General features: G+C 40.7%; 1 protein-coding gene across 1 annotated transcript; it reads left to right on the top strand.

The window, feature by feature from the left end:
- Positions 1-218: 218 nt before the first annotated feature.
- Positions 219-1,307, top strand: LOC120023361 (4-galactosyl-N-acetylglucosaminide 3-alpha-L-fucosyltransferase 9-like). Its single transcript, XM_038967370.1, has one exon. The coding sequence runs from the start codon at positions 219-221 to the stop codon at positions 1,305-1,307; it is 1,089 nt and encodes a 362-aa protein (XP_038823298.1).
- Positions 1,308-12,666: the final 11,359 nt, after the last annotated feature.

Raw genomic sequence — 12,666 nt, 5'->3', positions numbered from 1 at the left:
TGGCCCTCTCATACTGTACGAGGCAAGGATGCCACGAGATATACCGTTTACAAACAATCTTGAAAATGTGTTATCGGGCCTCTAGGCAAAATTGTAGCCGATTTCGCAAAGTCTTCCCTTTTAGTCACTGGTAAGAGTAACTTTGATTAAATGATACGGAATTTACTGATTTGAGTTTAATGTCTTTTCTTTTTTTACGTATCTTTATAGGACAGAGTATGCCATCTGCATCTTTCCACAGAATTCTACGACCATTTCTACTTGGCACCTTTCTCCTGGGCTGTTTTGTGACTCTGTTTTTGATGTACTTCAAACCGTCAACTAGCTGGCTATCAGGTCCTGTAGAGTCAACAGCATCCACTATCCAAGTTAAAAATCTCTTCTCTACCAAGGGTGACAAAAACCTGACCACTGTACTCGTCTGGCTCTGGCCCTTTGGACAGACCTATGACATTGGTGTCTGCAGCTCTCTGTTCAACATTGAGGGCTGTTTCATCACAGCAGATCGGAACCTATATAATAAGTCAGATGGGGTCATCATACATCACAGGGATATCTGTACTGATCTCTCCAACCTGCCCCCCCTTCAGCGTCCCTCCTTCCAAAAGTGGATATGGATGAACCTAGAGTCACCATCCCACTCCTCTCAGCTGCCCGGTATCGAAAACCTGTTCAATTTAACTCTGAACTATCGCCAGGATGCTGATATCGAAGTGCCTTATGGGTCGATTGTGACGGCCCAAGGGGATGAGGATTTCGTGCCACCGAGCAAAAGCAAGTTGATCTGCTGGATTGTCAGCAACTGGAACCAGGATCACGTGCGAGTGAAGTACTACAACGAGCTCTATAAACATATTGAGGTTCACGCTTATGGACAAGCCTTTGGAGAGTACATTGCAGATCAAGAATACTTTCCTACCATCGCCAGTTGTAAATTCTACTTGGCGTTTGAGAACTCAATTCACAAAGACTACATCACAGAGAAACTGTATAACCCACTCTCTGTAGGGACGGTGCCTGTGGTTTTAGGTCCACCAAGACAGAACTACGAGAACTTTGTCCAGGGGGAAGCCTTTATCCATGTGGATGACTTCACCTCACCCAAAGAGCTGGCTGATTATCTCCTGCTCTTGGACAGGAATGAGGAAATGTATCTCAGATACTTTGAGTGGCGACGGCACTTTAAAGTGAAAAAGGCATACTTCTGGGCCGAACACACGTGCCTCGCTTGTGATCATCTCAGAAGGCACAAGGAGTACAAGGCATTCAATAACCTTGATAAATGGTTTTGGGGTGGAACGCCTTGAAGGGCCATGAAATTGTTGTTTTGCAGTTGGAGGCATTGCTTTAAAATATATTCAGTCATGATGTATTTGACATTGACAATGTTCCAACATGTTTTTCTCACTGGTTATAGGGGCCCAAATGAGCCATTCTCTTTTTTATTTTGTTACCAGACAGATTTGCTCAGTCTTAATGTGTCTATTGCATTTCAATTCAATCATGATTTATGTTGTAATTTGCAATGCATTTAATATTTGTTTCATAAAATCTCACTTTTATACATGACCAAAAGTATGTGGACACCTGCTCGTCGAACATCTCATTCCAGAATCATGGGCATTAATATGGAGTTGGTCCCCCCTTTTGCTGCTATAACAGCCTCTACTCTTCTGGGAAGGCTTTCCACTAGATGTTGGAACATTGCTGCAGGGACTTGCTTCCATTCAGCCACAAGAGCATTAGTGAGGTCGGGCACTGATGTTGGGCGATTAGGCCTGGCTCGCAGTCGGCATTCCAATTCATCCCAAAGGTGTTCGATGGGGTTGAGGTCAGAGCTCTGTGCAGGCCAGTCAAGTTCTTCCACAACGATTTCGGACAAACCATTTCTGTATGGACCTCAGTGCACAGGGGCATTGTCATGCTGAAACAGGAAAGGGCCTTCTCCAAACTTTTGCTACAAAGTTGGAAACACAGAATCATCTAGAATGTCATTGTATGCTGTAGCTTAAGATTTCCCTTCACTGGAACTAAGGGGCCCGAACCATGAACAGCCTCAGACCATTATTCCTCCTCCACCGAACTTTACAGTTGGCGCTACGCATTCGGGCAGGTAGCGTTTCTCCTGGCAACCGCCAAACCCAGATTCGTCCATCGGACTGCCAGATGATGAAGCGTGATTCATCACTCCAGAGAACGTGTTTCCACTGCTCTAGAGTCCAATGGCGGTAATATTTACACCTCTCCAGCTGACGCTTGGCATTGCGCATGGTGATCTTAGGCTTGTGTGCGACTGCTCGGCCATTTCATGAAGCTCCCGACGAACAGTTCTTAAACTGACGTTGCTTCCAGAGGCAGTTTGGAACTTGGTAGTGACTGCTGCAACCGAGGACAGACGATTTTTACCCGCTACGCGCTTCAGCACTCGGCGGTCCCGTTCTGTGAGTTTGTGTGGCTTACCACTTCGCCGCTGAGCCGTTGTTGCTCCTAGACGTTTCCACATCCCTAATAAACACTAAATGCAGCACTTAAAGTTGACTGGTGCAGCTCTAGCAGGGCAGAAACTCGACGAACTGATTTGTTGGAAAGGTGGCATCCAATGACAGTGCAACGTTGAAAGTCACTGAGCTCTTCAGTAAGGACATTCTACTGTCAATGTTTGTACATGGGGATTACATGGCTGTGTACTCGATTTTATACACCTGTCAGCAACGGATATGGCTGAAATAGCAGAATCCATTCATTTGAAGGGCTGTCCACATACTTTTGTGTATATAGGTGTGTTTAATCTCTGAATGTGACCACATATGCTGCTATTTGTTTTTTATGATGTACTGTAACTGTTTTGCTATATGGGAATCGGGCTGGCATGACATTTTCATATGGCAGTATACAATACATTTTTGAAATTGAAGAAATAGTTGTCAATTAAAATATGTACTATTTATTGAATTGAGGCATTTTATGATAGACCTTCATATGTATTAGTGATACAGTCATCTATGCAGTGTTTATTGAACACATATGAAAGTAATTCAATTGTGTCATTTACTGTCAAATGTAAATTTGTGTATTGTTTGAAGGTTGCATTTGCACCGCAAAACACACTGACACTCATCTTTGATCATGTATGTACAGTAATACAGTGCAGAAAGAAGGAAAGGAAGATACATAAAAAATAGAGAACTATTATGTTAATAGTGGTTTCTTAGTGAGCATTATCACATTAAATGCATTGCAGTTCTATCATATGCTCCATGAATATTTTACTTACAATGCGAACATTATCCAATTTCATTTGGAATGTTTTTGCTCTCAAATATTTACATCCTATTGTGGTACAATGATGAGAGCACACATTTGACATGAATAATGCATCATATGCTTATCTGTGTGGGCTTGTCTATTGCCATCTAGCCACATTGTCTTAAATATTCACTTGTATATCTTTAACCTTTAAGCAAATTTCACCATATGAGTTCAGTGCATGAAAAATAGGATAACTATTCAAGCTTGTATCTGCCCACACATCTGTGGTTTCATTGTGAAAGATTGAAAATGCTATTAACTTGCTTAGATTTGTTATTTTTTACCAAAGATACCTCCAACCTTGAACTTAAACACCACATAATGATCTGAGGTAGTATGTACATTATGTACACTACCGTTCAAAAGTTTGGGGTCACGTCGAAATTTCCTTGTTTTTGAAAAAAAAAAAAAAAAAAGTTCATTTAAAATAACATCAAATTGATCAGAAATACAGTGTATTGAGGAGTGCAGTGTATTCTTTCAAAAACAAGGACATTTTGAAGTGACCCCAAACTTCTGAACGATAGTGTATATCATAATACCTGTCATTATGTCGTGTTTGACTATATTATGATGCTGGTATGATGTATAGTTCAAATACAGTGTACCACTTTCGTTGAAGGTTGAATACACAAACCATTCAGCATACATAAACGATTCATAAAATGTTCATGAAATCGGTACCCTAATGACCTTCAAAGTGCATTCATATAGTCATTATTGAATAGTATGTCACATGACAGGATAAATGTGAAAATAAAAGTCGCGTGAACAAATACATTTTTGGCAGAACAAACATTTTTCTTCCCTTATTTTACTTTATTGGTTCACTGAAATACTGTTTACTTGTTACTATTTCCAAAACCTCTAGAGCATTATTATATATCACTACAAAGTAATCATGAATGTTGCCATTGTTATACTTTGCTTACTTTGAATTTAATTTCCAAATATCCATAGCCAGCACAAAGCATATTCTTGAAATGGTCTGAAATAATATCCTACCTCTGATGTTTTTACCAAAAACAGAACACAGTCACCGGCAATTGTTAAAAGCAATTTAGCCATTTCCTTTTGCTTTCCAAATGTAAAAAACACAAGGTTTACTTACCATATATTATTTTGTAATGTAAATGATAGTGATCAACCAAAACATGAAATAAGAAAATGTTTCTGTTTGGCAAGAACAACGATTAACTGTGGACTAATGTCACTAATGATCCTCAAATATATGAACCTCAGAGTTAGACTGACCGGTCAACCGAATGGGAAATATAACTTCTGTTGCTTACATGCTCTAAAAATACACCAGATATTTACAGTATCTGGCTATATGTTTTGCATACACATGTAAAAATGCAATCAATAAAAGTAATAAAAGGTTTGAGAAGTTGAATTTGAAAGTTAAGGACATTTCAGTGTTCCGAACTACCACCATTTCCAATGTTTTCCCATCTGAGTTCTTTCTGTTGATGCTTTACGAATGCACTATGAAGGTCTTTATAAATGTTACTTACACCTTAATGGATGTGTTATGAATGTTTCGTATGCTGTTATGAATGCTTTATGTAGGAGTAATGGATGTCACTGTGCTTGCTTAGCTGTGCCACTTCCTTCAGCTCACACCGAGAAAATGACCTCTGCCTCGCGACACACGGCGACCCTCTCGAAACACCTTTAGCTAGCTGCGCTACCAAAAAGCTACATTACCAATGCAATGCTACAGGTGGTAGTTTCAAGCCAAGTTAGGGCTGGATTCAATCCGTTTTGCAGAAGATCCGCAGTATAGCGCAATTCAAATGTAAAGGTAATTTCCGTTTGAGCCGACATATGCAGCGTTTACCATGAATGCAGTCTCCGCAAGCACAGGAACATTGCCTTTAATTATCAATCGCGCCATCTTCCACGATACGCATTAAATCAAGTTATTACATGCAACCTTCAAAGTTATTGTCACCTAAAGGGTTAGCATTGAATCTTAGAGCAAACGGTGTAAACAACTTTCAGGCTGCTTTCATTTTGTTATTTGTACCATTTGTATTTGGATCATTTGTATTAAGAGGGTAAATATGTATTTTTCTTATAGACTATGTAGAAAAAAAAACAATCATAGCCTCTACATGTCGAATACGTCACCTTTTGTTGACTCCCTGAAGATGATCTACAGTACTGTGCACGGCCAACATTCGTAATGGTGTGTTCCATCCTTAAAACAAACTAGTCCACTGACACAGATTTAGCCTGTATGTAGACAAGCGGAATTCTGTAACGTTCATTTAAAAAAACACCCCACAGCTCTACCATTAATTAAAACGTGTAGAAAGATTTAAGAAGGCCGTTCAACAAATGGCTTTTTATTCCAATGTTCCAGTCTGTGATTTGTTTATACTGCTGTGACATAGCCTAGTTCCAAAGGCTGAAGCAGAGCTGCGCCAGCGGTGTATTATAGTGTTCCGCAAGTCAGGGGTGAGCTGCACAGAGCACAGCAAAGTCGATCAATCTAGCTGATATTGTGGGCAGCTGACAGTAATATGTAGGCTACCCTTGGTTGGGCCATTTTTTTATAAGTCAGTTAAGAACAAATTCTTATTTACAATGACAGCCTACCCCAGCCAAACCCTAACCCGGACGACGCTGGGCCAATTGTGCTCCGCCCTATGGGATTCTAAATCACGGTCGGTTGTAATACACCCTGGAATTGAAACAGGGTCGGTAGTGACACCTCTAGCACTGAGATGCAGTGCCATAGACCGCTGCACCACTCGGGAGCCCAGAGTTGACCTATACTCCAACTAAGTTAGCTAGTTCATTAATAGCTATTTAAGTTTGGAAAGCAAATTGCTAACACAAATTCTCAGTAGCTAATAATGCCCAGGGAGTAAGCCAATAACTACTGGCTAATAGATTAACTTTTTTTATTTGACAAGGCAAGTCAGTTAAGAACAAATTGTTATTTACAATGACAGCCTACCCCGGCCAAACCCGGCCAACGCTGGCCCAATTGTGCACCTCCCAATCACGGCCAGATGTGATTCAGCATGGATTCAAACCAGGGACTGTAGTGATACCTCATTGCACTGAGATGCAGTGCCTTAGACAGCTGCGCCACTCGGGAGCCCAACTTGCAGAGGTAGGTATTAATAAATAACTTGCGAGTAAAATGAAATGACAGCACATAGTCCATTAGTGTCAGCAGACCACTACATTTTTACAGCCACAGATTATAGCTAATAAAAAGATTGTATTCTTCAGCTCAGCCACTGGCATTGCCTTGCTTCGATCTCCTGGCTATGTCATAGTTGTATCAACCAATCATATTTTCAAATGATGCAATTAAATACAGTCAATCAAGACCGTCCGTCAAAAGGCATTCTAAACACTTTAGAATAATGTAGTGTATATTTTGAAATTTGTAATATTTCAGTCGCTAACTTTCAAGTGTATTTAGCTTTAAATAATGTTGGTGCTTCAAAGCAGCTCATGAACGATGGGGGGAAAAGAGACACTCAAACCGGAGAGCCAGTGTTGAAGACAGTGGTAATACTGTTGTGGGAAGGACATTTTTCCACCAGTGAGACAATTACACAAAGGAGAATGCAGACAGTTTTTTGGCTTAGACGCTAATCCCGTTGTGACATTACCTAATTTCAACCATCTTTTTGAAATTCAGCAGAGATATAGAACTTTTATTGATGTGTCACTCATTGTGCTGGTGGCTGTCTCAAATGGAGCCGTCGTGAGTTCATGAACTGTCCCAGAATATGATTCTGAAACTGTTTTGCTGTACAGAAATTAAACTGAGGTTCAATGTGGTGGGGATCTGTCTCAAAAGGTTTGTTCTCTGATCTCTTTTTTTCTTTGCACAAATTCTGTTGTCCCTTTTCAAGTCTGTGAGTGGGTGTATTAGGAGAGCAGCTTAGGATGTGTTTCCTATTCAAGTCAGTGTCATGGACATTGTCTCTGCATGAAGTGCATTCTTCATGTTTTGCTGAATCCTAATTGAACAATGCTCATTTTTTGCCAGTTTACTGGAAGAGATTACAAGGTTTTTGCCAAATCATTGTATTTTGCCAAATGTTGTGTTGAACTGTCGATGTGTTTTAGTGTCAAGAAAATAAAGAAATTGATAAAAGCAAATACGTTTTAAATTGTTCATATACATTACATATTGATTGGGAGACAATGTGCCAGATTGACTAAGTTTAATGTTCATAAGGTTTCAATAAGAAAGTCTTCTAAATGAAGAGTATCCCAAATCCCAGACTGTAGCTAATCCTGTTTAGATCCTGTAAAAATCTGTTCAGACCAGGATCCTATCAAAATCCTATTGAGAATAGGATCCTGAAAAAAAAAGGGCCAAGTGTTATGATGGTAGCGCCTCAATTCTCTGGCTGTTAGTTACCCAAGATCCTCACTAGAACTCTGGCATTCACAATCATCCCTTCGAATATGCAGAGTTGACACAGATTGATCCATTGTCTGAGTTGGACATGGCTGGCCAAACCCTAACTTTAGATAAGCATGACAGAATTCAATGCAAGATTTGCATGAATCTTAAGTGTGGACACTATACACTGTAAAATAATCTTGTTTTTACAGTAAAGTTCCATATAAAGTATTTAGAGTAAATTGCCATAAATGGCAATGCAGTCGGGGATTTTAGGTGTAAACATTAAATGATTCCTTAAATTTCAAATTGACTTTGGTTTAACAGTACATTACTGTAACCGCACAGTGTTGTGGGATGCTGGCAACCTTTTCAAACAAGTGATCCAACCAAACAAGGTGTGTATAGCATTTATGATTTACAAAATATTACAGTAATGGAAAACTGATTCACACAGTCAATGTGCACATTTATCAACAATAAAATACTGTAAAGCATTATAGTCCAGCACACAGTAAATTACTGTGAGGCATTATACTTCAGCATACTGTAAATTATGGTGCAAAGAATTGCTGTATTTGAAATGGTTCTGTAATTCCACCCCACAGAATATAGTATCATATAGTATGTTTGGCACACCAAAAACCTTTTGACCACTAGTGGTTACATGGTATTGTTGTTTCTGGCTCATTAACATTCATGGAGGCATGCCTTATAAAGGGGCTACATTTCTGCCACCCGTTTGTGAGAGTGCTGTACCAATTTAACTGATACGTAGGTGGTGTTGATATTAGTGATGTGCATTCCGGCTCTTTCAGTGAGCCGGCTCGTTCGGCTCAGCTCACCAAAAAGTAGCTGGCTCTTTTGGCTCCCAAACGGCTCATTAAAAAATATATGTTTTGTAATTTTTCAAGTCATACAGTTTGTGATATTTTGACTATGATTGGTGTTAAAACAATTCTAATGAAATTATTAAATTAAATCATACTCTACCTTAACCACAATGTATTTAAAAATGCATTGGTTTGTTATGAAAAAGAATGCTATTAAACATTTGCATTTAAAGTATAACTTTTTAATGTATATAAACAAAGTGCATATAAATCTAACCATTCAAAATGAATACAATCTGAACAGCATAATAGAATATTGCACCATATCAAAGAAAAATAAATAACAATGTGCAAAACTGCAGCATCCCACTTAAAACATTAAACTGGTCCCTCGTTTCTCTCTCTTCTTTATTGCCATGTTATAACCAGCAGCACACATCAATGCTGACCATATTTTGCTTTTATGAGAGATTTGCATTCAAAAATGCAAGCTGCCTCACTTTCGAGGGGCTGATGCGGTTTCTTCTCTCAGTAATTATTTGTCCCGTTTTCGAGAAGACCCTCTCAGAGGGAACGGATGTGGCCGCTGTGCAGAGTCTCCCTGTCATGACTTTAGTAAGCCGTGGGTAGACAGAGGCCTTGTTCTTCCACCAACTCATAAGATCTGCAGATCTTTGGAGGAGGGGCCGTCCCTCCCTGCTGCTGAGGATATTCTTTGAAGAGCCTCATCAATCGCTCTGGAATCACTGAAGGCTAACTTCTTAAACCTGGGGTCAATTGCAGCGGTTTCTGATAGCACGTGATTATATTCCATTCTGTGGAACTTTCTGTCCATTGATGAACATAAGGGTGTCCGTCACATGTCCCGTGGTTACATTTGTTTCTCTCTGGCGGCTGGCTGTGATTCGCTGCAGACCCATACACAGGAGTATCATTTGTGAGGCTGTCACACAGCTGAAAAGAGAGAGCAGTAACTTATTAGTTCAGGTTCATGTTTTGTCTACTGATACTACATTCTCATCATATACATATATAATACTGGATTAAATAATGATGTAGGAATAAGTGCTTACTGTACCTTTCTCCACTGATCTCCACAGTCACCTGCTCAAAGGGTTCCAGGACTCTGCACACCTCCTCCACCACCTCCCATTCCTCTTGGGTCAGAGCATCAACAGGTGCATTGACAATGGCCAGGGTAGAGATGATGGCATCCTTTGACTCAGGAAACCGCTTCAACATGTTGAATTCTACCGTGTAGTGCAGTCTTGTTCAGGCCTCAGCTCAGGCATCCCCATCTGGCATTGTGTAGACTTTAGTTTTTCAGCACCTACTGTGCTCCTGTGGAAGTATTCCACAGCTGCTTTAACTTTGTCCACAGTGGGCTTCATCACCTTCAGAGCATCTCTTACAATCAGGTCCCGCACTGAAGCCTGTGTGCTCTCGTACCGTTGTGGAATAAGTGATTTTGAAAGGGTTTTTCTGCTTGGAATTGTGTACTTTGGATTTAGACTATAGCTATAATTTCTAAAACCTCTGTCCTCCACGATCGAGGTGGCAATCATTTTAGCCAGAGCAATGTCAATTTAGCCTTGTTTTGCTACAGACATAGACTTTGGCATAAACTGGTCCATAGAAGACTGCGTTGCTGTGGGTCATGGAGTAGGCCTACTTGACTGAGTGGACACATCTCCACGTGTGGAGGTGCTGGCTCCACCACTATCACTAGCAGGCCCCCTAGTTTCTTGAAGCTCCACTACAGCTAGCTTCACAGTTGGGAGCACAGTTCGCATATGCCGCTGTAGGTTGTGCGTAGAACCGGCTTTATATGAGATTTTGTTTTGGCAAATTCTACACTGTGCTCTAACATAATTATATGCATATCCTAGCTTCTGGGCCTGAGTTACAGGCAGTTTACTTTGGGCACACTTTTCATCTGGATGTCAAAATACTGCCCCCTACCCAAGAGAGGTTAAAAGTGCTTTCCTCACAATCTTAAATAAGCATTCCCCATACGGCATTAGCATTGAATAGCCCCCGCGATATGCAACTTTTCAGGGAAGCTAGGAACCAATATACACAGGCAGTTAGGAAAGCAAAGGCTAGCTTTTTCAAACAGAAATTTGCATTCTGCAGCACAAACTCCAAAAAGTTCTGGGACACTGTAAGGTCCATGGAGAATAAGAGCACCTCCTCCCAGCTGCCCACTGCACTGAGGCTAGAAATCACTGTCACCACCGATAAATCCACAATAATTGAGAATATCAATAAGCATTTTTCGACGGCTGGCTATGCTTTCCACCTGGCCACCCCTACCCTGGTCAACAACCCTGCACCCCCCACAGCAACTTGCCCAAGCCTCCCCCATTTCTCCTTCACCCAAATCCATGTAGCTGATGTTCTGAAAGAGCTGCAAAATCTGGACCCCTACAAATCAGCAGGGCTAGACAATCTGGACCCTCTCTTTCTAAAATGATCAGCTGAAATTGTTGCAACCCCTATTACTAGCCTGTCAACATCCTTTCTGTTAGCATGTGCAAATAGAAAGTAACAAGGTAGGTAGCTTGCTAAGTGTGTCATTGTAGCAAAGTATGTACAGTATAAACAACAAATCTGATCTCTTAAATGTTATATTATCTATACAATAGGCTATAATTGATTTTGGCCCAATAGGCCTAACATATGACCTCTTTCAAGGAGCTTTCCGTTTTGATAGGGTTATTTTGCCTAAAAACCTTTAGGCCTACCTATAGAAAATAAAACAATAACTCTGCATCCCTGCCCAGCCTGGCAAGAGTGGCCTGAAAGGTGTTTAGCACCCCCAGTGGTGCAGCGCTCCAAGGCGCTGCATCTCAGTGCAAGAGGCATCACTACAGTCATTGGTTTGAATCGAGGCTGTATCACATCCGTCCCATAAGGCAGCGCACAATTGGCCCAGCGTCGTCCGGGTTTGGCCGGGGTAGGCCTTCATTGTAAATAAGAATTTGTTCTTTAACTGACATGCCTAGTTAAATAAAGGTAAATCATAATTTTTTTCTGCAAGCCCTGCTGGCCTGCTCTCCTGAAGCCAAACTAGTGTTTCTAAAAATGATTTCAAAGGCACTGTAGACTGAGCCTAATAAGGCATTTCATTCTAAGTGAAAGCCCATATGCGTAATTTATTGGCTACAATGATTTAATACAACAAAATGTTGTTTAATTGTGGAGAGCTTAATGTCCCTACCAGCCTAGTGTGTCGCACTCTCAAATGTTTCACAATGTATTTCTTTATAGGCTACAGCCTTGAAATAGGCTAATAACATAGCCTAAATAATACATTTTCTTTCCTTCTTAGGCTACCTTTCTGGCTCCTGACCTATAAAAAGAGTGTTTATATGCCAATTAATACGACATGTAGCCTATTTCAAATGATGAGCGTTTCTTACAATAACCTTTTCATGTTGTTTATTAAAATACTTTTAATTCAAATAGTTTGGTTTCAATCCTTAAAAACCAAATGGCAGGTCCAGGTAGTACAAAAAATAGATGTTGATTTTAATGAATGGAGCGAATTTGGAGCGCCATTTTTTTCCTGTAAGCGAGGAACAGTTTTTAGCTGAGCGTGATTTCTGACCGCTCAACTCAACTCTGTCCTTTACCCTGTCTGTAATACCTGCCTGTTTCAAGTAGACCACCATAGTCCCTGTGCCCAAGAACGCCAAGGTAACCTGTCCACTGTTCCCCGGGCGTCGACGACGTGGATGTCAATTAAGGCAGAGGGGTTGGGTTAAATGCATTAGACACAATTCAGTTGAATGCATTCAATTGTACAACTGACTAGGTATCCCCCTTTCCTTTCCCTTTCTAAATGACTATCGCCCATGTAGCATTCACTTCTATAGCCATGAAATGCTTTGAAAGGCTGGTCATGGCTCATATCAATGCCTTCATCCCAGACACCCTGGACCCACTCCAATTCGCATACTGCCCCAACAGATGATGCAGTCTCTATTGCACTCTACACTGCCCTCTCCCACCTGGATAAGAGGAACACCTATGTTAGAATGTTGTTCATTGACTACAGCTCAGTGTTCAACACCATAGTGCCATCCAAGCTCATTACTCAGCTCAGGACCCTGGACACCTCCCTCTGCAACT

The sequence above is a fragment of the Salvelinus namaycush genome, chromosome 28 (assembly GCF_016432855.1).
Source record: "Salvelinus namaycush isolate Seneca chromosome 28, SaNama_1.0, whole genome shotgun sequence".
Lineage (NCBI taxonomy): Eukaryota > Metazoa > Chordata > Actinopteri > Salmoniformes > Salmonidae > Salvelinus > Salvelinus namaycush.
This window is presented reverse-complemented; position numbering and strand designations above follow the sequence as displayed.

What these genes read in the sequence shown, in the direction of transcription:
- LOC120023361 (XM_038967370.1), top strand. Translation starts at nt 219, where the DNA reads ATGCCATCTGCATCTTTCCACAGAATTCTACGACCATTTCTACTTGGC.